This window comes from Bos indicus, chromosome 22, assembly GCF_029378745.1.
Source record: "Bos indicus isolate NIAB-ARS_2022 breed Sahiwal x Tharparkar chromosome 22, NIAB-ARS_B.indTharparkar_mat_pri_1.0, whole genome shotgun sequence".
Lineage (NCBI taxonomy): Eukaryota > Metazoa > Chordata > Mammalia > Artiodactyla > Bovidae > Bos > Bos indicus.
This window is the reverse complement of record NC_091781.1, coordinates 4,495,541-4,523,034: the sequence shown is the minus strand read 5'-3', so window position 1 is coordinate 4,523,034 and position 27,494 is coordinate 4,495,541. Positions and strand designations below refer to the sequence as shown.

The 27,494-nt window shown below is 39.9% G+C and overlaps 1 protein-coding gene across 9 annotated transcripts in view; it reads right to left on the bottom strand.

Moving 5' to 3' along the window:
- The window catches only part of RBMS3 (RNA binding motif single stranded interacting protein 3), an 803,408-nt gene that overhangs the window by 66,977 nt on the left and 708,937 nt on the right, over window positions 1–27,494 (bottom strand). For 7 of the 9 annotated variants that reach the window (XM_019984813.2, XM_019984808.2, XM_019984812.2 and 4 more), the window contains 2 exons: window positions 10,942–11,052; window positions 3,548–3,595 (listed from right to left, as the gene is read on the bottom strand). In XM_019984813.2, coding sequence (XP_019840372.2) covers window positions 3,548–3,595; window positions 10,942–11,052 — 159 coding nt within the window. The remainder of the gene's footprint in view (window positions 1–3,547; window positions 3,596–10,941; window positions 11,053–27,494) is intronic. The other 2 variants (XM_019984814.2, XM_019984809.2) reach the window with 1 other exon arrangement.

Genomic DNA, 27,494 nt, shown 5'->3' with positions numbered 1-27,494 from the left:
CTCATTCCCACACCTTGAGCACGAATCAACTTGATTTTGTGCTTGGATCCTAGAGCGATGGTCCCCATTTTCCAGGTCTCTCTCTCTAGTGCATTCTTCACCCTATATCCAGACAGATCCCATTATTCTCTGACTTAAACTTTTTAGTTTACATCTATTGCCACCAGGATTGAGCCAAGCTACTGTAGCTAGTGACACAGCTCCAGCTTATTTCTCAGGAAACATTTTCTCTACTTCAGTTTCTCTTTATGCATCCCTGCCCTATTGAGGCATCTGAAGTTCCCTGAATTTGCCATATCCTGCTACCTATCAGCTTTGTATACACCACCATGTTGATCTGAAACTCCTTCCCACTCCACTATTTTTCACTTGACTAATTCCCATGTGTCCTCTGTCTCCATTCAGAGGTTCCTTTCACTATTTATGATGTCAGCTGTGGGTCAGTTCTCTCTGTATCCACATAGCGTCTTGTAACAAGAATGATTAGCATAGTTGTTGCTAATAATACTTATGTCAGTCGCTCAGTCATGTTTGCCTCTTTGAGACCTCATGGACTGTAGCCTGTCAGGCTCCTCTGTCCATGGAATTCTCCAGGCAAGAATACTGGAGTGGGTAGCCATTCCCTTCTCCAGGGGATCGTCCTGATCCAAGGATAGAACTCAGATCTCCTGCATTGCAGGCGGATTCTTTACCATCTGAGCCACCAGGGAAGCCCACTTTTATTTAATGCTGGAATCCCTGCTAAGTCAACTACATATTTTACCTGATCTAATATTTACAACAACCTCAGGAGGTAATTAATACTTCCTCAGATAAGTAATCCAAGCCACAGAGAACTTAAATAATTTTCCCAAGTTTCCAAGACTAGTGAGCAACCCAAGTTGATTCTGAGCCCAGGTTATCTTATTGAAGATTTTACAAACTTAAACATCATATATTTGTCCCTATGGAAATACTTATGACACTGTGTTGTACCTAACTTCCTAATTGGACCTTAGACTTTTAGAAGGAAGTTGTAGCCCTAGCACCCGACACATAGACTGTCATACGGTGTGCTCCCAATACACACTTTTTCAATAAATACAAGAACAAGGTGGCATGTGGTTCAAAGAGGAAAGAGTCCTTGCTGAAAATCAGATTTACTCTGATTACCCTGAGATCAGCAAGTGCTGAGATCACCCTTCAGTGTCTGCCATCACAACATTTTTCCCTCCAAAATACCAAATGACTTGCAGTTGTCTAATTACCCCATACAGTTTCATTTCTTGTACATTTCATGTATGTTTCCCACTCTTGTCCAACCGGTAAACTCATATTCATCCTTCCAAATCAAGTTCAGAATTCACTTTATTCCTGAGAGTTTCCAATCTTCATTTTAGCACTCAGAGGGTGGTCAAAATATGTTTGACATATTGAATGAACAAAATTAAGCTGGGTTTTGTTTCTGTAGGTTACCAGAGAGATATCTCAAGCTCCAATACATCATGATGGTTTGGTTGACTCCTTCAGTGGCCAAGAATCAATCGCTATTCAAGTTGTCCAACACGAGCATACTGCATTCATTTGAAGAGGATGTCACAGCGCCTTATGCCTGCTTCACTTTCCTGATACGGTTAAGGGTTGGCAAAGGATGTGTCATGTTTCAAATGTCAGTCGAGTGGTGCCCACCAGACAAGTCACAGACATTTTAGGAAGGCAAGTCTATTTTCATTTAGAGACAGATTAAGGAGGCCAAAGAAGTCTGTGTAAATTTACAAGATGTCAAACCACCAACTCAGTCTCCTCAGGAGAAAACAACTGTAAAATCTCCCAAAATGTTCTTTTTCCTGTCACTTCTATTTTAGTCCCTTTGTATTCCACTGAGATCTTGGCACTTGTCTTAGTCTAGTGATATCATATCTGAGCTTTCTGACTGTTCTACGTAATGTGTGTCTTATTCCTCAAGCACACACCAAACTGCCAGATGAACTTGCTCAGAGCATCGCTTTGATGAAGTCGCTTCTCTAGTCAAATCGCTTCACCAGCTGGGAACTCTGAGTCTAGAGTTGCCACCTGATGTCTTGCCATAATTGATTTGTGTAGAGCCTGACCCATGGCCCATCTCTGGTAAGTGCTTTTTGATGTTTTCATTGCTTTGCCATTGTGTTCTTGAAAGGAAAATCAGAAATTCTAGTTGAAGAAAAGTTCCATTTTGCGTCTTTCATTATTATCAATATTGGCGAATTACTGAGAGCAGATGCCTCTTGTTAAACATAAAGATATCACGTGTTAAGCACAGTAAAGGCTGAACATGTTATAGAAAGTGTCTTCTCAGGGGTTCCCTATCCTAAATAAAACAAGTGTGTGAAGATGTAACGGAATATTTTCATTAACAACAACTTACAGAGGTTTCCAGGAGGACCAAAGTAACTTCACAGGTGAAAGCTAAGTCATTGCTTCTCCACTGAACTTCTAAGTGGAATATTCAGCTATAAGCATAATCAAACAAGTCCACAAGACACGAGAAAAGGATTATCCTTCAGACACCAGGTCCAGCAAACCAGGTGGCCAAGAACACAATGTTCTCTGCTTGAAAACCTTCACTCAGTTGCCAGACTTTGTTGCCCCCTGGGTTCCCCCATTCTATTTCTGGCCTTCATCTCTTGTGCTGTCTCTCCACTGCCCTTTCTTGGTTTAGATTTTATGTCCTCATCATCTGACACATCAAAGGATTAGAGACTTCAAAGCCCTTCTTGCTGCCAGTATTTTATTTAGTTAAAATCAACAAAAATGAAAAATTGTGCCCATTTTCCTCTCTGCAAGAAACCAAACTTCAAAATTAGGATGAAAGCATAAGAAGATCCATGCAGTTCAAAATTCAAACCCATGTCTTCACATCCATTTATTATGAACTGCACTACTGGATTTTATGGAGCAACTTTAATATCGCTGATTAAAATGCTCAAGACACTGCTGATGCATTCTCAAATCAACCTCGGCCACTTTGGAGTAACATGGAACATTGGCAGCTTTTCCTTCAATATCCCAAATACCATTTTTGGAACAAATTTGAAGTTTTGATTCATTCAACAATTATATTGAGCACCTACTACATGTCAGATACTATGCTGGGTGCAGAACAAGCAAAATGGGATGATTTTCTGATTTCAGAAGAATTCCAGTCTCTAAAGCAGTGCTTCTCAAATTATTTTTATTCACCTGAGCCCTCTTTTGATTAACTTAAATATCCTTCTCCTGCTTCCCAGAAAGTCTAATGAACATCCCAACACCGAGAATCACTGATACAGAGACTCCAAGACCAAAAGTCTTTGAGCCTTTACTTTTTGTTTCAAAAGCAACATATTTATTTTCCATACACAAACTGGATTGGAATATTAAATATTCTTTTTTGAACCGCATGTGCGAATCCCCCATCCCAGAACTGAAATTCAAGTGCCTACTTAGCATCCGTGTTTGAGAATCACTGCTTTAAAGAGTTTTGGAGAAAACCAGGCAAGCTCCCTCTCTCCCATCCAATCAAGTCTTAAAGGAATTAGAATTTTCCTACCTGACACAACAGCTGGTGGAGTATCATAATCCTGTCTTGGGACTGAATCTTTGAATGAAAAGAGCATGAGAAAGAATGCAATGAAGTCCAAAAGAAAATAAAACAGAATCTTAGCTCTACAACTTGGAAGTGCTCGCTGTATGTCACATGGTACCTAAGGCGCCTGCCTTTAAGCCCTAGGGTACTATGACCCCCTGGTTGATAGCTGACACAGTGGTCCCCCACAACCACCACTCTGGACATGTCACTGGGTCCCATGTGACCTGCAAGGACAGCATTGTCTGACCCAGAATATTGTCATCTTCCTCTTTCGTAATTTTGGTCCCTCTCTTGGGTCGTCAACGTGACACTGGTACCCTCTCTGGCTGACACCAAAGTTCCACGAGGCTGCTCATCAGGAAGGGGCCGAGAGCACAATATGAAACCCAGTCATGGAGAACAAAATAAATAACTATAATTTTAAAATAAAAGAGTGAAAAATTTGCACATTCCCCAAATCTCTGGAGGCTGACATGTTTTGAAGCTAAAATTTTGTTATTGACCGTTTATCTCTGGCTCTGTTCCCAGGGGTGGTCAGTCGAGACCAAGGAGCCTCGTGCTAGAATCATCAAGACAGAGATAAATATAAATGAATCTATTCAACAAATGGCCGCTGTCTTTTTCCGAAGTGTCGTAACGTTAGAGGTGCCAATGGTAGATCAGGGTTAATTAAACAACTAGACATTCATTTCAAAACTTGAGGTGATTCAGGACCAAATATAACACGATAAAAAAAGAGGCTTTGCCTTAATACCGTTGCTTTAGCCAGAGACCTCAAATAGGAAAGTGGGATGTGGCTTACGGCTCAAGGCCCCCACTTCTAAAAATGGACAGTTCTCATTTAGTTCCAGCTCGCCTTGGAGGGGTAAGCTGTGTAAAAGGGACCAGATATTGCAAAATATACTGTCCAAACAAGATTAAATAGATGTGCTTGCGTGACCCTTGTTCCATTCGTATGATCATTATTCCATTTAAAAAACTAGACATTCAAACTTTATTCCTCCACCTACTTGTCACTTAATTTTGACCATCACAAGTTTCTCCATTTCATCTCCCTGACACAAAACGACAATGTTGATCACTCTCTCATGAGTGAATGGTGTGTGAGAAAACAGAAGTTGAACAATGCGAGGCCAGCCAAGCAAGCATTGATCAAAGATTCCAATGCAAGTAAACCTCCAGCACAAGTTATTCTGTTTCTCACAACACTTACGTTAACCTAGTGACTTGATTATAATCCGTAAATCTAGAATCTATAAACATCATTTTCAAAGGGTCTCCAAATATTTTATTAATAGTGGTAGTAAAATTCTAAGTATCTTTAAAAAAAAACTAACTGCATATTATGTCTACAAACAAGACTGTGACACTAATCATTTTCCAAGAACATATTTATAACATTTCAAAATGGATAAAAAAGTCATGCTCATTGTTGAATACTTGGAGAATGTAGAAAAGTATCATGATTAAAATAGAAACTCTCTCTAATTCCACCACTCAGAAACCATCCCGCTTGTTTGTATTTGTTACAGCCTTATTTCACAAGTATTTCTTCATAGTTGATACTATACTCCACACATGCAAATTTACATCCTGCTCTTTTGATTGAACATGAGAAATAATCCTTCTCCTAATTATTCTATATGCTTATAATTTCATGCTGCATTGCATTCTGGTTTATGGATGGGCTATGATTTATTTAATCATCTTTCCTTACTAAATATTACAATGAACAATGGGCTGAATATTTTTAAGATATAGTTTCTGTTCTACTAGAATATTTCCATAGAATAGGTGCTCCAAACTATAACCACTGGGTTGGGGAAGAGAGTGTTTATGATGGGTCTTGTGGGCCCACCCTGCTCTCCAGCTTGCCCATTTGTAAATTTGGATTCCTAGCATCAGAGTTCCATGACTGAGACTATGTATCTCCTGACACCTTTGTCAGCGATGTGCATTATTTTAATAACTTTATTTAATGAGTTCCGCGTGTGTGTTGGATAAATTTACTGTTGAGTTAATTATTTTTCATATTTTTTTTGTTTTCTATTTCCTCCTCTATCAACTCTCTGACCACATTCTTTGACATTTTATATCCTGGGAATTTTGTATTTTTTGATAATTTATTGGAATTCAGTATCCATTTCTTTAAACAGTGAAAGCTTGCCTTACTATTTGCAAATAAATTTTCATAAAACTAGACTTTCACTGAATGCATACTTGTTTACTGTTTACATTGTAAGACTAATTTCAAAACCTCACTTGTCTTACGATAAGACTAAACAAATTTTTAAAAGCTATTCCCTTTCCTCTATACTTTCTTTCTTGTGTAAACACTTTTAACTGATTGATGCTTTTCCTGAAAAATTATCTCAGGAGATGTACTCATGACCACTTACAAATTTATGATACTGTTTCCTAATCATGAGTCCATATAACATCATGTATTGGTTTTTACCACTCTGCCTCAATGCTTATATTCCTGGATAATAACTGAAAGAATTTAAAGCATTATGGGAGGGATGATGCCACTGAAAACTGTGAGAGAACTGTGCTGAACAAGTCAAGAACAATTACAAGATTATCTGTGTGTGCAGCTAGGGTTACACCAGCAGAATCCAATGATGTCACAAGTCACCAGTGGTTTGCAGACACAAACAGAACTGCAGATAAGGAGCCTGCAGAACAAAACCTTTTTGTTTCTTTTAACAGATTCTGGTGACATTGGAAGCCACTGGTGACCACCAACTGAACAAATGAAAAGGAGATAAGAAACTTGTAAGACAAGATTGTCATGCAATCTGGAGGTTCTCAAAACAGTAAAACCCCCAGCGGTTTCTGCTAAAGCTTACAATGGACTGATAAGAAGTTATGGATAACAGGGCTTTGGTTCTTGAGGGAATCCTGTGACAAAAAAATAAACAAAAGCGGAAAAAGCTAGAAAATTCTTCAAGGTCAGCAGAGCCCTGGAATAAAACAGTTACACTGCTTGCATAAAATCCATTTTTCTTTTCAGGCCTGCAGATTCTGTCCAGCTTAGAAAAGAGGTAGGGGCTTGAATGATACACATTTGAGGTGGCAAATGGTAGGAGAATGGTTGATTAAACTACATGGTATCCATCTCACCATGCAGGGTTCTGGGGGACCAAATATATTTAATTTCATGAAAATGAAAAAGTTTTTGACTCGGTATACTTCTGTCACCCAGGATCTTAGGAAAGAAGGTGGGACAGAGCGTCAGGCTCCCCTTCTGAAAATGGAGTTCTGCTGTAGCTCCATGTCTTATCAGCAGTGAACCCTGCCTACTTGGGTTATTCCCTGGACCTCTCTGCTCTGCCCTTGGAAACTATGTCTGGAGTTGAGGTTTCTGCCTTAATCTTGGCATATCCCTGTTCACATCTTATTTTGCAGAATTTCAGTGAGCTCAGATGTCTGAAAGCCTCCGGAAAATAAGAGTAGGGGAGAGACCCGGTGGAAGACTTTCAGGTTGCCTGGCTGTGGCAACATGCAGGGAATGGAGTAAGTTGAGGTGGGAAACAGGGAAAAGAGTTAGAGGACTATTACACTTAATCAAGTGAGGCCCAGGGTGGAGACTTTAGGATGTGGAGGTGAGGATGCAGCTGACAATGTCTGCGGGACTTGAAAAGTAACTGTCCGTGGTGCGGATTAAGAAGAAAAGGGTCTATGCTGGGTCCTGGGTATAATGCTGGACTTCTGGGGTGAGTGGTCACGGGATCAGCTTGAGGGGGAATAGGAGTGGGACTCTATGCGAGGAAGGGTCAGTGGGGAGGAAGCTTGGGAGGTTCCTTTGGGTTGTGCTGACTTCGAGATGTTGGAGGGGAGGGTCACATGGAAATTTTAGCAAGTGCAGTAAAATGAGGCTAAAATTCTGAGATGAGGTTAGCCCTGGGGACTCCAATAGCAGTCTTTGGCATAGAAGGCAGAGTTCAAAACCATCAAGGTGGAAAAGTTTGCTTAAGGAAACCACGTATGAATGAGGAGCTAGTTTAAAAACTTACCCATTAGCCTAGGAAAGAAAAGAGGAAGCAGTGGCCAGAGAGGTCAGAGGAGAACCAAGAAACCCTTGGGCAGCGGTCACCAACTGAGAGCCCTGAGGACCAACTGGGTCCAGGATTCAAATACAGGGAAATTTCCCATTAAAATCCAGCAAGGTAGCTCATCTAGTTCCAAGAACTACAGGTGAGCCACCTGGGGTCTGTATGCCCATGTGGTTACAGCATCTGGATTGGGTCTGGCTGCCCTCTTTGGAAGAGGAACTGTGTTCCCAGCTGCCAGAGGCAGCGTCTTGCTAGCTACTCATCCAACATGCAGGCAGAGCTGTTATGATGACTGCATTCAAAAATATCTCTAATTTAAAAGGTGATTTCCAGTACTGTGTGTATTTATATTACACAGCTACTTGTGACATAGGTAAATATAGACCACATTTGATGATATATTGCCAGGATTTGGGGCTTGGACTTAATCAGCTTTATTCATTAATGTGACTTGGCTGGTCTCTGTACCTTTTGGGTTTACAGCCTGAAAGAGTATGTTAGAAGCTATGGAAGTGGAAACTGGAAAAAAGTAAGTTACATCAAATGAAACAGAGCAGCCAGTGAGTTGAACTGTGGACTTGACAGTGTCCGACATCCTTCTGGTGACCTGGACTCAGTTCCCACAAGTTAGAAGCCACTGGAGGGAGAGTGGTGGGGGTGCAGCTCCTTCGAGAAGCATCTGCTGGGTAGCAACACGCTGCATTGCGTATGTTTACATATCTCATCCCATTGACACTCACAACACCTCTGGGATATAAGTATTATTCTTCCACTTTGCAAAAGAGAAAGTACAAGTTCAGAGAGGTTAGGTAATCTGCCCGAACATGCACAGCTAATAGGGGGCAGAGGTAGTTTTAAACTCAACTTTAATTTCAATACCAACTATTCTTTCCATGACATCAGGCCACCTTCCCAGCAATGGATTAAGTGTATTGAAAATATGTAATAAGGTGGTGAAATTTGATTAAAGAGAATCAACCTTAATTGCATAAGAGCTACTTCAAATGCCAATCAAAAATTTAGATAAAATGAATCTATGATATCAAAGTAAAGAGTGACAGCTTAAGAAACAAGTGTAACTTCATGCTGGACACTCAGCATTGTCAGTGATATTTTGTGGAATAAATATACAAATTAATACTGTTTGTACTCTGCCTTTTCCGAACCTTATGAAACTTTAAACTAAAACAACAATTTATACAAAGCTTATTATGTATTTAAGCATTAGTACAAATGTGGAGGAGAAAAAGAATTTTTTAAAAAGCTAGAAGAAATTTGATGTTAAATATAAGCCACATGCTTAAAACATTTGCTTTCTAAGAAAGGAAAGAGTATATATCATTATTGAATAAGTTGGCTATTACCAGCTGGGCAAAATTGTGTTCTTGTTGAAAATGCTCAAATACTAGTCATAATATACAGTATAGAATCAATAACTATTGTAATTGTGAATTCATTCTCTATAATTGAGCTTATTTTTCAGTTGCTCAAAGGATTCAGTCATGTTCTCAATTAACATTTTTTTTCTGGTTTCCAAATTTGCATTTCAGGAAGTCAGCAGGCTTTGCTTCTGATTCCAATGAGTAGAATTTTAAAAGTGTTTTCTTTTTATGCTTTGCATTATAATCCTCCCCGCTTATCACATTTGTCATTCGATTACAGTAAAAGTGTATTAGCTCATTTATTCATAATTTGTGAACATTTAGGAGGGGAAATGGAAGTCAATAGTAGGGCATGTGAAACTTCAGGCCTTCCAATACTGTCCCGGGATCTGCTCTGTTAATGAGCAAAGTGACTCCAAAAAAAATATTCACACATTGCTAAAAGCTACAGAAATAGTATCTTTAAATTCTTCATCCCTAATGAAAATTAGCTGAACCACATTGCAGAATGAAACATGGTCATAGACATGACTTTTAAAAGTCTGGTTCAGAAACCTAAAGAATCATCTGATTGAGTCTAAGCCTTCAGACACATGAGGTATCAGCGACTGCTTTTTATAAGTTTAGCAACAGAGGCCTTCCGGGTGGGTGCTTTATGGCAAAAAACTAAATTTCTTTATTGAAACTATGGGACTCTTTCTGTTAGGTAGATTGACATTCCTCCTACTTAGAGCAAATTATTGAGGCCTCAGTGGACATGTCAGAAGCTTCTTATAGCCTCAAAAGCCTGTGAGTCAACATCTCTATGTAGTAAGCAAGCCATTGCTTTAAGGTAAAACCTCCAAGACAGAGTGAATGTACCTAAGTGTACATGGGTGTTCGGAGATGATTCAGTGTGATTGAGGGGAATCAGGAGTGGTGACTATGAGCATACAGAGTCATAGCAGCTTATGGCTAAATAGCTTATAGATCCCTGTGCTCAATATTTCAACTTATGAAGAGGGACCAGGAGACCAGGGGACTGTCTCACAGTACTGAAGCTGTCTCACTCAGAAGATTCATCTTGTTTTTCTTCTTCTTTAAAAATAACAAAATTATCTGCATTAACATTTATGAAAAACAAAAACTGTTACAGGGGAGATTGGTTTTGCAGTTTTTATTGTTTCTATAATTAACGAAGTTGCAATATTCCATGTTGTATTGGGCCTGTGCCCTCTTGGCCACTTGGGGAACTGTCTTTGAAAAGATTTTTTAAAAAACAAAGTTCTGCCAATGATTTCAAATACCTTGTTGATACAAAAGTAAGGCTGCAATGGACATTTCTTGATATACTTTGTTCCCTAAGAAAAAATAATGGCCAATCAAAAACTTCCTGAACATTATATCAGGAACATTAGATTCCTTTTTTTTTTTTTTCAGCATCACCTATGTAGACATATTGGAAAGAAAGATTAAAATATATCAATTATGTGAGGTTCTCAATTACATTTTGTTGCTATAAACATTGAAAGCAAATAAAAAGCCCCGTTATTAGCTATAATCAAAGTTGGCTCCCATCTTGGGAATAACCTGTGGCTGTTTTGAGCTGAAATCATAAACATCTGAGAGAGGAAAACTACGCTCCAGAGTATTCAGTTACAAGGTCTAAAACAGACATTCCTGGGGCACGGCATCATTCGAACTTTCTGGAAGTCAGATTTAAGTGCAGCAAAGTAGACCCTTCAGCCTTGTCAATGTGAGTACATGTGCCCCAGAACTGTGCATGCAGAGTGCGGCTTATTCATACTGGGACCTAAAAGGCGGGTTCCTCAGTGATGCGGAATCCATCCTGCTGACATTGCCGGTAAGAACAGAAAGTGTTGCCTCTTCCTGATGAAACCCAAGGAAGCAAGAGGAAACAAACGCTGCAACTCACCGTTCCCGTGGTGCCCAGCGAAAGGTGGTTCATCTGCTGTGTCAGGGGGCCCATCATGCTTGCTGGCTGCATTGACATGGGATGGTCCATCGCTGGCGTAATCACAGCACCCTACAAGCACACACAGCGTCCGTCTGAAAACAGGTCTCACAACGAGGGAACCGTAAGAAACAGTAACCTGCATTAACATCGTATGTGCTTCTTACTGAAAAGGCTACATTGAACCCCATATGATTTTTACATCCATCCATGTCATCCTGTGCTTCTCTAAATATAAAAGAATATAAATATGTCTCTTGATACTGAGACTTTTAGCTTCTATCATTTACCCATGATTTATATAGATAATTCTTGATCACGTCAATACACTCTTCCACCAGGGGAATAATGCTGGTCCACCTTGGCTTCCTAACCAGATATCTTTAAAGGACATATTAAAATCAATGTAATGTTATAAAAATCAAAGGTACCCTCTCCCATATTTTTTCCTTATCTTTTGACTTTGGTTTCTCTATCTGTGCTTTTGACACAAGGCAGAAAACACAGAGCTCTGTTCAATGCTGGTCAAATGCAACACAGCTAAAGTGTCTTAAAATGCAAAAATATCATGTGTTTCATCAGGTGTTAGGAAGGGCCTGCATCTAGAATGTGCTTTTTGATTTATCATAACTGTCGGCAATGCGAGAAGTAATAGACGTTTTAAAAAGCTTCTGTCCATACATAAAGTGTCACATGGCCCGTGAAGCGCAGAGCCAGGTCATACCGCCTTCTCTCAATTTCCTCTCTCCTTCTTTTCTGCCTTAATTGACTAACTTAGGCTTCCTTGGTGGCTCAGACAGTAAAGAATCTGCATGCAATGCAGGAGACCCGGGTTTGATCCCTGGGTTGGGAAGATCCCCTGGAGAACGGAATGGCAACCCACTGCAGTATTCTTGCCTGGAGAATCCCATGGATGGAGGAACCTGGCGGGCTACAGTCCATAGGGCTGCAAAGACTCAGACACAACTGAGCGACTAACACACGCAGAGAATGGAACGATCTTTTTAAAAAGAAATTGAAAAGTTGGGGTTGGATGGAATTTTTGAGATTATCTAATTCCAGTGCTTTATTTTAAAGGTGATAGTAAAGGCAGAAGCTCATGCTAAAATAGCTCATTTAAACATCCAAGGAGTCAGACACGACTGAACTGAACTGAGTAGTAAAATGACTATGAATCTGAATGTCATTTTTTCCGTACATTTGATTTTTCTCACTATGTGACTTTTTCCCCTATTAGTAAAAATTTTGAAGAAATAAGAATAGGACAGACAGGTTCATGTGGATGACAGGATCTCAGCACCTAAAGTAATTACCCACAAGCAAACATGTCCTAAAATGCCTCAGCTCAGAATAATCAGTTTCTCACAATATTATCCAAATCTAGCTCTCTGACTGTGGCTGGTAAAGGATCGGATTGTCACTCAGCCTTCCTATGGGCTCCTCCTCCTCACTAGAAAAGGAAAATAGAAATCGAACCATATATTTTTAAATGATTGATGTAGAGCTAGGTTTGTTCTCAAAAACATTTGGACTTCTGAGCTAGAATCAATCAAAACAAATATGTTATTTTGTAATCTGTGGCTTGTAAATAGACACACTTGCATTGTTTGAATTTCTGGATGCTTCCAGAAACTGTCATTCATCAGAATACTTCTCAGGAGAGATAAGCTCTTACTTAATTGTAATTTACAGACACATCACTTTTTCTTCCGGCTGCCTGAATTTAACAAAAGGATCTTTATTTTTCCCTTATAAATAACACACTAGCCTTTATTTCAGGTATTTATTGTACCAAACTATTAGTAAATCGGCTTCCCTGGTGGCTCTGATGTTAAAGAAAGAATCAGCCTGCAATGCAGGAGAACCAGGTTCAACTCTGGGTTGGGAAGATCCCCTGGAGAAGGGAATGGCAACCCACTCCAGTATTCTTACCTGGAGAATCTCATGGGCAGAGGAGCCTGGCGGGCCACAGTTCATGGGGTCGCAAAGAGTTGGACACGACTCAGTGAGCAACACTTTCACTTTTCATCAGTAAATACTTCAAGAAGAACTGAAGTGAAAGTGAAGTCGCTCAGTTGTGTCCGAGTGACCCCATGGACTGCAGCCTTCCAGGCTCTTCCGTCCATGGGGTTTTCCAGGCAAGAGTACTGGAGTGGGGTGCCATTGCCTTCTCCAAGTGTCACGGCTCATTCTCACAAATAATCCTAGCTTTATCTTACTCTATGACTTTACAAAGCCTTTCATTTATTTATTTAATTTGCAATGGAATAATCTGACCATTGATTTATTTTCCTAAAAATATATCACTTATAGTAAGATATAAAATATATTGTATAAATATCAAATATGTAATAAAATATATACTGTAAATATAAAGTGTAATAAAATTATATATATGTATATGTGTGTGTGTGTATATATATATATATATGAAGTATTAAACTCTCCAACTGAAACCCAGAATGAAACACTATTTTCACATGTGTAAGTCTCTATGTGACTTAGAAGGAAGAAACTAAGTCCTATTTTCTTCATATGAACATCAGTAGGCTAGATCAGTATTAGCTATAAACCTTACTTCAGAACACATACTCCATCTTTGTTCATAGTTTGCCTTTTAAAAATAATCATTCAAGATAAATCATATTATCTCAATTACCTGAGAATCTACACACTGTATACTTGAATACCAAAAATGCTAACAATTGCCACCAGGCAAGAAGAACTAAGATGTTCTTAAATCACTTAGAGATAAACTATAGAAAAATTTCAGAGTTAAGATAAGTCCTAAAGCGTTTTTTCCAACCAAAACGTGGCACTTTCACAACATTATAATCCTTAGCAGACGCAAGACTTCAGTACTCTTCTTGAACTTGAGACTTAGGCTATCGTCCTAGAATATTTCCCCCTTGAGGTTCTGATACACAGCTGACCTGTGACAATCTGGAAACCCCACAATTCTAATCGGCTTGCTTTAGTCACATAAAGAATTGTTCATCCTAAGTCAGAGATAAGGGCCAAATTACGTTTGGCCAGGATAGTCTCTTCCCAATGCCCCAGGGGTGACCTCACTCCCCAGTGGCGTGAGAGGTAGTCTTGTGTCTTCTTGGTGGTGGCAGTATGTAAATGGGATGAGGTGAGCCTGTGACAGGTAAATCACAATCTGTGCATGATAAGTGTAGCAGGATTGATTGCCTGCATTTGGAATTAATTTTGGAAGAACTGTCTGGTCCCTTTAGAGAATCTTTTCATGAAGAGTGTTCGGGGACTCATTTGGTCACAGATGCCAGAGTGCTGCTTCTGTGTGTTAACCGGAAACCTGACAATCAAAGGGAAGGCTGGGGAGGGATGAGTCATCATTTAGAATTGGAAATAACAGCCCTCGGCACGCGGTGGAAGACAACGCAAGGGAAACAGTCCTAACCAGGCCAGTTACTGCGAATAAAACGGATGAAAAACTAAGGCTTCTTGGAGGGGGGTGTGGTGTTTAGGACTCATAGTCTTGTTCTGATTTAGTAAAAATGTTCCAGAAATTCAGGATTCCCACAAATGATGAAGATTATACATTTCTTAAGAGTCTCGCGGGCTGGAAGATATTTACAAGCAGTGAGTAAGTTGGAAATAGTAGACAGGACCCCCTTGGGGAAACACATTGTCTTGATGGTGACTTTACTGGGGATAGACAACTTAGGGAGTAGGAAGTATCGGTTGTCTGTAACAGAGAGTGGGGCTTGCCAGCCACTGTGTCCATCAGCTACAGTTCACGTATAGAATCTCTTCTGTGTTATGCAAGATACAAAAGAATGCGGGAGAAAAAATAACAAAAAAGGAAATGAGAAATCTATGGTGGTTAAGGCAAAACTATAATCATGCCTCATTAAATATACTGTCAAATCCCTTCCTATCAGATGCATTTAAGCCATAGACAGATGTTGCGAACACATTAAAGGTAATTTCGTTTATTCAAATATATAGGCTATGCTGTCTGAATGAGTTTGCTTGGGAAATGCAAAGCAAAAGGAAACATAATTTCCATTTTAGCATCTCTGGATGTCTGGGTTTGCTCAATGTTTAAGCTGCAAAGAAAAGTACATGCTGCAATTCCACTAAAAAGCACAATGACCAGACAGCTGATGGGAATGTCTGGTCTGTTCTGGCCTCCTCCTCTGCAAAACAGAGCTGCTTACACTAAAGGGATGTAGGGTGGAGCTGGTTGCCCTAATTCTGAAATAAATAATTTCAACAGGAATTTGGATAAAGTTTCCAGAGATCATTGATGTGGAGTAAACATATCTGACCTGAGGCCAGAAAAGCATCTGTGGTGTTAACCTCCTGCCGATGTTTGAAAGAAATTTCAAGTCTAGGAGAGTTCAACAATGTTTTAATTTTCCAATGGAAATATGGGATCATTGGCGAATTGGGAAAAATACCAGCAAGGCTCTTTCCCATCAAGAACACACATAGGTGGTTTAAATCCTACGTTAATGCCAAGATATGGCCTACAATGAGAATTACGTGGATGAATGTTCCTGTGCTTGCCAATATTCTGGGACAATGCCACTCCAAGTATGATTAAGAATTTAAATTAGAATCTCTAGGCTTCAGGCATTGAAATCAGTGTTTTAAAGAACTGTCCAAATGATTCTGATGCCCACTGAAGTTTGAGAAGTGCACTCTATTAACTGCTATTATATAAGCCAGTGTTACAAACACTTGGGTCTTATTTATGCTGTTTCTCAATTATTTGTTTTAAGCCAATCCTGTGATAGGGCATGAGCCTTTGTGTAATAATTAGATACATCCTGTTTAAAAATGCAAAGAGGTCAAGCCAGCATTTTTGATGAGCTGAAATGGGGCGATTATTTGAATAATTCAGGCCTCAGTCTGATGACCTGACATGCCTCTCTTTGATCAGTTTGTCTTGTGTTGGGGCACATTTAAGAATCCTTTCTGTTGGGAATCTTGCTGCTGCTACTGCTGCTAAGTTGCTTCAGTCGTGTCCGACTCTGTGCGACCCCATAGACGGCAGCCCACCAGGCTCCGCCATCTTAGGGAGCCTTGAATTTGAAATCACAGAAATGTAAAAATAAAAGACAGAAAATGTATTTGTTAACATAAGTGGAAAAAAAGAAAAAGAAATATAATCCCTCTTTTTCTCTCTTGTCCAATCTAGGTGTCTCAGGTCAAAATGTTTGCAGTCCAAACTGGTATATATCGGATGGATAACAAAAATGTCTTACCGTATAGCACAGGGGATTGTATTCAATATCCCATGCTAAATCATAACGGAAAAGAATATGAAAAAGATCTTTATGTTCCTTCAAAAAACAATGCTTACAGCCTGTATTGTGATCTTTTCCTATGGTCACTTATGCCAAACCATAGGACTTGTTAGTAGTAATCATTCAACACGATTTTAGAAAACGTAATTTAAAGTGATTTGTCTTCTTTCTAATCTGCATGCTTTCTGCCTCTGTTTTTAATATTTCTAGAATAAATATCTAGTGGGGTTTGTGTACACCAGACTTTTTTTTAGCCCCTGTGAAGTAGCTTCCCTGGTGGTTCAGATGGTAAATAATCAGCCTGAATGCGGGAGACCTGGGTTTGATTCCTGGGTTGGGAAGATCCCCTGGAGCAGAAAATGGCAACCCAGTCTAGCATTATTGCCTGGAGAATCCCCATGGACAGAGGAGCCTGGTGAACTACAATCTATGGGGTCACAAAGAGTTGGACATGACTGACTGAGCACAAGTACAGAAAATGATATATGCTCACACATACCATTCTAGTAGCAATGATGCTTTCATATAAAAATGGCTTAAAGGCATTTCACTTAACTTGGGAAACAGCTATCCAAATGTATTGCCCTGCGATACGAGTGTGTGACACTCCATGTTACATATGCAGCGATGTCTCACCTTTTCATTTGTTGATTTTGGTGTGGGTTTTGTTTTGTCTGCAGGAATGCTTGATGGGGTTTAAGAAGGTGCTTGGGGAGAGGAAAAAAGAGGATTGGGAAAGATTTTCCTATCCTCAGAATCATCCTCAAATATGTTGATGAGTTTCCAACTTGGAGAGGGCAGTGCGTGTGTGTGTGTGTGTGTGTGTGTGTGTGTGTGTGTGTGTGTGTGAAACCTAGAAAACTGTGGCAAAGCTGGTAGATATGACTTCCACCCTAAGTATTTTGGAATGATCTCCAAAAAATGCTAGAGATTTGGGAGCATGTGGAAGCCAGGCTGCCCTGAGGAACCCATGTTAGCCCCTATCCTTCCTTCCTTTCATTTTTTAAAATATTTATTTAATTTTTGGCTGCATTAGTCATAGTGGTGGCTCGTGGTCTCTCTATTTAAAGTGTGTGGGCTCAGTAGTTGTGGCACATGGGCTTAGTTGCCCCACAGCAAGTGGGATCTTAGTTCCCAGACCGGAGATCAAACCCCCGCACTCCCTACACTGAAGGTGGATTCTTAACCACTGGGCCACCAGGGAAGTCCCCTTCCCTTTATTATTCTCCACTTGCTTCTTCCAATATACTTTCCAAGAGGGTGAGGGTTAAGCTTATACACACCTTTTGTAGTTCCTATAATTAGGAATTACATGCAGTAGATACTCAACAGTGTTTGGGAACTAATTTTATATACTGGCATCACAACTTGTCAGTACAATTAAAAATGGCTAACATTGACCAACTTTCAGAACTTAGCTTGTTCATTCTGAAAGGCTGAAATTACATCTGCTTGTTCAGGCTGTCCATTTACAGCATCATGGTGCTGTGTAGCTGAGGAATGTAATATATGCTTCATAAAAACTAGTTGGAAAATGATAAAAGAGCAAAATTCCAATTAAAAGTTACTTAGAAATGCTACTTTGAGATTAACAGTCAAAGTGGAGCAGTCCGAAGATTATGAAAAATCTTGTTCTCACACGGGGCGGTTCAGTTTCAAAACCATGGTTTTGCTCATGGATATGTATATTTATTAATATATTCAGCCACTACGTCCTTAGAGATGAGATCTGAAATTCACTTGAAGTCAAAAGTTCTACTAAAGCCACCATAGCATACTCATGAAAATCACTAAAATAAAAAGTATTTGTGTATGCACATGCACCAGTGGTCCTCACCACGGGCTATTCTGCAGTGGCTGGAAGGGACATTTGGGAATGACTGGAGGCAGTTTTAGTTGTCAGACTGGGGGCCACTGACACAGGCCCCGGGTGTTGCTGAATACCTACAGCAAACGGGACAGTTTGCCCCAACAGTGAATTATCCAGCCAAAAACATGAGTGCTAGGGTTCAGACATCCTGGTACACACATATATATTCATAAGCTCCATTTACACAAAATGGGAAAGATTTGAAATTGCAGTAGTCAGAAAATGGCACAAAGCATACATCTACTCCCTGCTCCCTACAATTAACAGCAGCTCTTAGATTATACACTGAGATTAAACAGCAACTCTTAGATTGTACACTGAGATTAAACAGCAACTCTTAGATTGTACACTGAGATTATATTTATGATATAAATGAGTTTCTTAAATCCTAACCCTAATCCTAACTTGACATTTAAATCAATTGCCCAAATTCTATGATTTATCAATAAAAGGAAGCAGAACTATTATTTGACATTATATTATGTAACTTTATAGTGTCTATATGGTTATTTTTGAGTTTAAATTTATATTCCTATTCATTTTGGAAACAGCTAATTAGAGCTAGTTTTCTCTTTTCTAAGTTTAGACAAATTAGATTTGATTGGTACATTTGGACTGCTACCTAAGATTGTACACCTGTGTGCTTGGGGAAACATGTTTAGAAGTAGGGTGATTTCCATTGTTACAAAGTAAATTTAGAAGAGTTTTGTTCATTGTTTACCTAAAGAAAGTATGTCTGTTAACTATGAAAATAGAAGTTTTTTTTTTCCTTACAGCCTTATAAATATTAATTTCATGTTATTTTTTTATTCAGTTGCCATTCATTAGAAATGTTTTATTAAAATGTGCAATATTCAAAGTCACAAAGACACGTGTACTACGATGTTCATTGTAGCACTATTTACAATAGCTTGGAAGTGAAAGAAACCTGGATGTCCATCAATAGATGAAGAAGTAGTGGTACACATATATTAATACAAAAGAATATTACCCAGCCATAAAAAGGAACTAAATTGAGTCAGTTGTAGCGATGTGGATGAACCTAGAGCCTGTCAGACAGCGTGAAAAAAGTCAGAAAGAGAAAAACCAATATTGTGTATTAATACATATATATGGAATCCAGAAAGATGGCATTAATGAGCGTATTTGAAGGGGCCAGAACAGAGGTGCAGACGTAGAGCATGGACACGTGGACACAGGAGGGACGCACTGGGCGGCTCAGGGAGGCTCAAGAGGGAGGAGGTGTATGTATACACGCGGCTGATTCACTGGGCTATACGGCATAAATTAACATAACACTGGGAAGCAATTCTACCCCAAAAAGTCACTAAAGCCAAATTCATTCTAATCATGGAGGCCCCTTTAAAAGATCCTAATTACATACTGTGACTATTGGTTAAATGACTATTTCTACAATAGTGTCATTTTGAATGAGAATTTAAAGTAAATATGTCACATAGAAATATTTCTTACCAAAGCAGGTATGTAGATAATAGTATTCTCAGCCATGCTTTTTTCTGAGTCCTTCAGAGTGCTGTTTTTAAAACTAAAGAAATCTGTTTAGCAGGTTTTTGATGTTTTTAACAAACTTCTTTAGAATTCTAATCAAGTACAATGGCTTTTAAGTACATTACAGTACTGAGGGAGAGTTGACATTCTGAAGACCTTGGGGCCCAACGGGCAAATGGTTTTGTTGACTGAATGTTAGTAGAACAAGTCATTCTTTTATCAACTCCTATACCTGGTTAAAACTATAAAAAGAATTTTGTCATGCAGGTGGGCTACTATATTCTTTTCATATTTCTACTTGGCGAGATTATAGTTGCTGGGCCAATGGAAATATTAAGTGTACACAGAAGAATCCTAGAACCTCCTCGGAGGGTTTTAAGCTTCAGCAGCTTGGAAGTGAATTTGTGTTCATCATATCCCGCTCCAACCATGTGATCAATGTTTAGTTCTCAGCGAGGGGATCCACCACACAAACATAAGCACCATAAAATCCCACGTGGTGTCGGGTAGATGATGGGACGGAATCACATTACCTGTGTGGGAGAACTCGTTGTGCAACCTAAGGCCTTCATCTTCATTTGCAGGGCCCCTGTGTATACGCCCTCCGGTACCCAGTCTCCTGTACAGTTCCAAAATCAGTTTTAAGAGACTTGTAAGCTGGATATGTATATGGAATGGATAAAAACCAAGGTCCCACTGCATAGCACAGAGAACCATATTCTGTATCCTATGATAAACCATAATGTAAAAGACTATTTAAAAAATATATGTGTGTGTAACTGAATCACTTTGCTCTACAGCAGAAGTTAACATTGTCAATCAACTATACTTCAATAAAAAAAGAAGATACATGAGCAGCAAAATTATGCAAAAAGCTCCAAAATATTAAGAAATAAACAAAAAGAGATTTGATAAATATAAAAATAAGGACCACTAAGCTATGGCACCGATCAAATGAATGGATTAATCACATTATATTTCACCATCTTCCCTACAAAGTAACAAAACTCCTGGTATCTACTCATTATATATATTACATAGAAGGAAATTACATTATCAATATAGTAAACAGCTCCCAACCATCTTCCCACCTTAAAGAACAAAACCTCAAATACACATATCACTTTCAAGATGAGCAGAGCCAATTTCCTTTCATTTTTGTTTCAAGAGAAGATAACAAGGAAACTCAATCTTCTCTACCAAAGTATGCCACCCAGATTGCATGTTTCCAGCTGAGTTAGCATCCTGAATAATATTGTCTTATAGCAGAAATGTCACAGGTTTAGGACACCGGCACTGATAAGCCATGGCTGCTGTAAGTTATGTTGGAAAGTATAAGGTAATTGTTGTTGTATAGTTGCTAAGTCATGTCTGACTCTTTGTGACGCTGTGCACTGTAGCCTGTCAGGCTTCTCTGTCCCTGGGATTTTCCAGACAAGAATACTGGAGTGGGCTGCCATGCCCTTGTGCCCTCCTCCAGGAGTCTTCCTGACCCAGGGATCAGACCGTGTCTCCTGCATTGCAGGTGGATTCTTTACCGCTGAGCTACCAAAGGGGGATAGGATGAGTCAGTGATAAAATCAAAATAGTTTCCATTCCAGCTTGTCTCATCCACACTGAATGAACAGGATGGTCACCCCTGCGGTTGTGCCTTCCTTCTCATTTCCACATTTTATCTCCAAAAGAAGGCCCCTGCAGATTGATCCAAGATGGCCCTGTGAGCATGGTACACATGGTCTATTAAGATCCCATGGTTTTCAATTTACATTTCCAGTCTAACTCCCTAAGACCATCCACACGAAGCCTCTCCTCCACGGCACTGAATTACTCAGCTTTCTCTGATCCATCTTGCTGTCCAATTCTTGGTGTCTTCGCCTGGGCATCTACAGCAGGATTGCACGTGTGCACTAACATTCTCATCAAATGCTACATTTTACGGAAAACCTCCTGTGTCTGATCTAGATTGTTGGTTATTTGCTCCTCTTTTGTCTCCTAACTTTTGGCAAACACCTGATTGTGATTATACTTATTATTCTCCTGAATTCTAAGTTCATTGTGCAATTCATGATACTTTTTTATTTTCAAAGGTTTTAGAGCCTAGCACGGCATCTGTCATGAAATGGGTCAGAACGGTGCTGAATGTGTAAATGCGCGAAGAGCACTTATACATCTGCCTGGGCTGCCAGGACTTTAAAAATGTTACAGCAACTCTATGTTCTAACTGGACAAGAGGATTCAGCTGAAATCACAAAAGCACTGTCTTGAGTGGACAGCAGGATGTTCTTAAATATCCAGTCATTCAATTGCTCTGCTTTCCTTTAAAAATGCCCATGTCTGACCACTGTCAGCTGGACAATGTTGCCATTTACCAAGAGAATTTCTGGGTTTTTAATTCTAAGGTCCTCACCCCACCCAAGAAACTCTCAAGCTGGATCCAATGCACAATTCCCATTTTATGTAAGAACTACAAAGGACCCAATCAAATGCTGCAAAATTTCCTTTATATATCACAGTATATGCTTTTTTTTTTTTTAAATGAGGGCTTTCCCATGACACACACTGTTTTAATAGCCATATATCTGCCTAAGAGTCTTGTCAAACCTTGCTATGTGTAGGAGAAAAAATGCATTATTCACTCATATAGCCATCACTTTGTATACCTCCAGGTAGATTTTCAAAGTACAGAAAGTTTAAAATGCATATCAGAAGCACGATTCTGGGCCAGTCTTCTTCCAAACGATAAGGCAAGCAGGATTCCCAGCGGCGGTCTGAATATTTTATGGGCAGCATCTTTTGTCTGGTAAAATGTTTGTCTTACTTTAACTAGCGCTCTGGATTGTGAGCTGCCATAAAACTTCTCATTAAAAACTTCTCTTTGCTGACAAGTATGCTGAAAAACCTTGCTTGCAAATCATTTCCAAGGCCTTGCAGGAGCCTATTGGTGAAGGGGCCTGGGAAATCATGTCTTAAACCATGGGGGTGATCAAGAAGCAAAGCTGTCTGTTACCCTATTCACGGCCAATGTTTGTAGCATAAATTACTGAAATATGTCACGAGGCCCCTTGATTCTGGCTGTTATTAGGAAAGCCTGCTATTCCTTGTTCTGCAATTTGTTACAAAATGCACTTTATCTTGTGGTTCCTCAGAGGATATTTCTGAGCTCTGTGTTTTCTCCTTTAAGACTTTTCTAGGAATTTGCCTGGTTAAAGTTGCCAACTCAACGAGACCCAAGATGCAGGTATGAGGCCGTGACCCTATTTGAAAATGAATCCGCTTTCTATCAGTGCTATTACCACTGACAAGTCTCGAACTCTGTATATACCCTATTGATGAACTGTTTCGTAACCTAACGCTGATATAAAATACATCCTGGTGGAATGGCCATATCCTAAGTTAAAAAAACATGTTAGAGCCAACCAAGATATATTCTGAGGTGTATGTGATGTTAATTAATGTACCTCAAGTTGTCCAGTAGATGAGATGAAAACCAACTTTATGTTTCTGTTCTTCAGTGTTCTATTTGTAGAATTTCTGTTAGAAATCTAATTATACTTACATTTTATTGCCATTTCCCCTAAACAGGAATACTACATCAGTAAGTGTGACTTTTTTCTTTATTTAATAGAATTGCCTTAGCCTCTCTGGAATCTTGTTCTTCACAGTGTGGCCCAGGCCCAGATAGCATCATCTGGAATCTTAATGTAGCATGTCTGGTCCAGCCCCAGTCCCACTGAATCAGAATCTGCAGTTCAATGAGGTTTCCAGGTAAGTTATATTCAGGGTCAAGTGTGAGAGACTTTGCTCTGTTTTCTTATATCTGCCATGGGTCTAGTTGAGTAATTATTCTGTCACATTGCTTATAAAGAGATTCTTCTGTTTCTTCATTGTTTTGTTAATTCCTTTTTTGGGTCCTATTTGAGGACTGTGCAACTTCAAACACTCTTGTAATGTGAATATACCTCCTGTAAATATTTTATAACTACAGCCAGTAACATTTAGTTTAGTTCCTCAATAGTCTCCATAGGGTTTCTGACTTCCTCCATAAAAGTCTCCTTTCCAAGAAAAATGTCCTTTCTTTTCTTATGACATATTTTCATGGCAACTGTCAAACTGAAACCTCCATTTCTCTCCAAATAATATCTTGTCCATTGATGACTTTGAAATGGCCATTGCAGGCACGTGTTGGATGAGGTGCCAAATGCCTTGTGAAAAATTGAGAGTCAGCATCTATGTACACACCACAATTACATACAAGGTATTGGGTGTTAGAAGTAAAATATTCAAAAATATTACTACTTGCTAGGCCCTTATGGAATTAGTCAAAAGTGCTAAAGGTAGTTTAAAAATGAAAGTTCTTAAAGTTCTTTGTTGTCTTGGCCTTTTTTCCCTGAGCTGTTAACCCAAATTTCATTTGGGTTGAACCTAGAATTGAACCTAGAATTGAACCCTAGAATCATTGAATCTAGAATCTCAGGCACCTCAAAACTACCATGTCCCAGTGTGAACATTTTCTTTCTTTCTATCCTCAGAGCGCAGGCTCTTCCCTCTGTTGGACTCTTGGATTAATATGGAAAAGTCAAAGCCATCCTTGCCTTCTCCTTCATCACACCTAACAGCCCCAGCGTCAAGTCTTGTCACTCCTGTATCATGAATGTCTCCTGACCCTCTCTGCTATTCACTGCTGTGAGCTCTGTTATCTCTTGCTGGAGTAATCCAAGTGCTTCCTGTGGGGCCTCAGTCAGTTGTGACTGGAGACGTTTTCTTTAGTCACTTTGCTTGTGTTTGGCTGTGCGGGGTATTCACTGCTGCATGCAGGCTTTCTCCTGTTGCAGGGGGCAGGGGCTGCTCTCCGGGGCACTGCGCAGGCTCCTCAGGGCAGCAGCTTCTCCTGTGAAGCTCAGGCTCCAGGGCATGCAGGCTTCAGGAGTTTTTGCTCACTGGCTGAGCTGCCCGGCAGCCATGTGGGATATTCGTTCCCGGACCAGGGATTGAACCCATGTTCTTTGCGTTGACAGGTGGGATTTTAACCACTGGACCACCAGTGAAGTCCTGGAGACATTTATTTTCTAATACTCTCTCAGCATATTATTAATATTAGTTTCCCCCAAAGTGAATCCTGCCTTTTCAATTTAGGATTAAAAAAAAAAAAAACGAAAACCCCTACATTTTCCACTAAGCTCCCTTACTCTAAGATGTAAATATATGACTTGAGTTAGCCAGAAGCACTAGTGAAGGACTTAGGTCTTTAAAAAATGTTTATTTATTTGACGGTATTGGGTCTTGGTTGCATCGCGCTGGCTTCTCTCTAGTTGCGGTGCATGCGTCTAGTTACCCAACAACGTGTGGGATCTTAGTTCCCCAACCAGGGGTTGAATCTGCATCCTATGCATTAGAATTCTTAACCACTGAACCACCAGAGAAGGGCCAATAAATGTCCATTTTACAGTGCTATACAAAGCATTCTAAAACTCAGTGACTTAAAAATATCATTCATTGTCAAGGCCCCGTGGGTTGGCTGTGACCTGGCTGGACACGGCTCTGGCAGCTCTGCTTGATGCAGGGCTCCAGGTCTGGGTCGGACCGACCAGTTTCTCATTCTCCTGGAGCCTGCAGCATGGCTGGGACGTGTTCTTCTCATGCTGATAATGGGGGCACAACAGAGCAAGTCCAGTTACAGAAGAATATTTCAAGTTTTGGCCTGTGTCCCAGGACTTAGATTTTGAAGACGATTCCGATTGAGACATGGACAGGGCATGTGGCATCCGTTTTGCAGTCCAGCTGGGGGCAGAGGCAAGGTTTGGGGCTACGTGGTTTTGGTGGGACAGAGGCAAGGTTTATGGCAGTAGCACCCCGCTGGGTCATGTAACGAGTGCTCTAGAAATTTATCATCTGCTAATTGTCAGCATTTATTTGTTATCAGACTAATTTATAGTCAAGATTTTTCTTTCTATAGCATCTTTGTCTAGGAAACAAAAACATGTTAATTTAATTGTGCTTAGTTATTTATGAACATAGATAGGGTGAGAAAATAAACTCATATAATTCTTTTAAAAATTGTTCACCAAGTTTTTGGTTTTATTATTTTCTATTGTTCCTTGAAGGAAAACAAATATGACTTTATATCTACTAACTGGTATTCAAATTTTGACACGTTTCTCTTCTTAGGGTCTTGCTGATACACCATCTTTGTATTACTTTTCGAAACTTCTGTAAAAAACAGCATGGGACTGCAAACACATTAAAGTACACTTACTGCAAGAATGCTCTGACTTTTTGACCCCCAGCTAGAATTATACTATCGTATTAAACTTATTCAAGAGAAAATATTCAGAACCAGTTTTTCCTCCTAGATTTACTCCCACCTTTGACTGCTGGCACGCCTTCCTTTTCTTGTAGGTTAGATGGGCAATAGGCGGGGAAACAAATGTTCAGCAAAATCAGACAATTTGACTACTCAGGAGTTCTCAACATATACTTTTGCTTATTTCACGCAAGAGCAGCCCCGAAGCCATCTGCCTGCCAACAACCCGATCCTTCATTCCCATTACGGAGGCAGCGCCCCCACCTCATCATTCAAAGGCAATCTTCAAAGGGACCTTGTTTTTGCTCATTCCCGTCATGACAGATGTTTTCTATCATCCACCTCCACATGCTAACTCATCTGCGAGGGTCTGCCCACCCATTCCCTCTCTCTGCAGCCAGCTGTGGAAATAGCCTCAGTGTCGTCTGTGGCAATACTCATTCCATTCTTCTGACCTCACCGAAGACCACATCCAAGAGCAGGAAAAACAAAGAGCCCTGATAACTTCCTTCAAAACATTTCCAGGGCAGGAGATAGGCCAGCCCCAGACAAGAGCCCTTTACAAGGCATGTAACAAAAGAGAGGCAAGCTTATTGGAAACACTCAAATGTCACCGAGTGAGCCAATTGGGGTAATCCCCAGATTAAGGAAAAATGAAGTAACAGCATCTGCGGCCATGATTCAGCTGAAAACATCTGGTTGACTCAGAACCACTTCAATTAGTCTGGGTACATATCAGTCAATCATTCCTTTCCTTTGATTGTATAAAGTTCCCACAAGGACATGTTTATACCCCAACCCATCCAAGTCTTTGAAATACTGTGAAAAGACTAAAACATTTCTTCAATGAATACACAATGAACTTGAACTGCTCTGTGTCAGAGTTACACCCTGATATTAGAATATGTTTTAGGAACAAAACTTAATATGCATAAGAAGACATCTGTCTCCACGTGTTTATTACCACGTGGAGACTTCCCTGCTGGCTCAGTGGTAAAGAATCTGCCTGCCAGTGCAAGAGATGGAGGTTTGATCCCTGGGTCAGGAAGATCCCTGGAGAAGGAAATGGCAACCCACTCCAGTATTCTTGCCTGGAGAATCCCATGGACGGAGGAACCTGGTGTGCTGCTGTCCATGGGATAGCAAAGAGTCACACAGGGCTTATTGACTGAACAACAATGAACGCTTAGAAAAATTATAGTTCAGCTTCGATAATGATACCTGAAAGTGAAAAAGTGAAAGTGAAAGTCGCTCAGTCATGTCTGACTCTTTGCAACCCCATGGACTGTACAGTCCATGGAATTCTCCAGGCTAGAATACTGCAGTGGGTGGCCTTTCCCTTCTCCAGGGGATCTTCCCAATCCAGGGATCGAACCCAGGTCTCCCTCATTGCAGGCGGATTCTTTACCAACTGAGCCCCAAGGGAAGCCCCACAATGATTTCTAATAGGGGTTTTACTATTTGGGCTTTACAAGAAAGACCTATTTCCACTCTTAAAGTTGATAGATAATTCAACTGCTAAGAGTGTTGAACATATAAAATTAATAGCAAA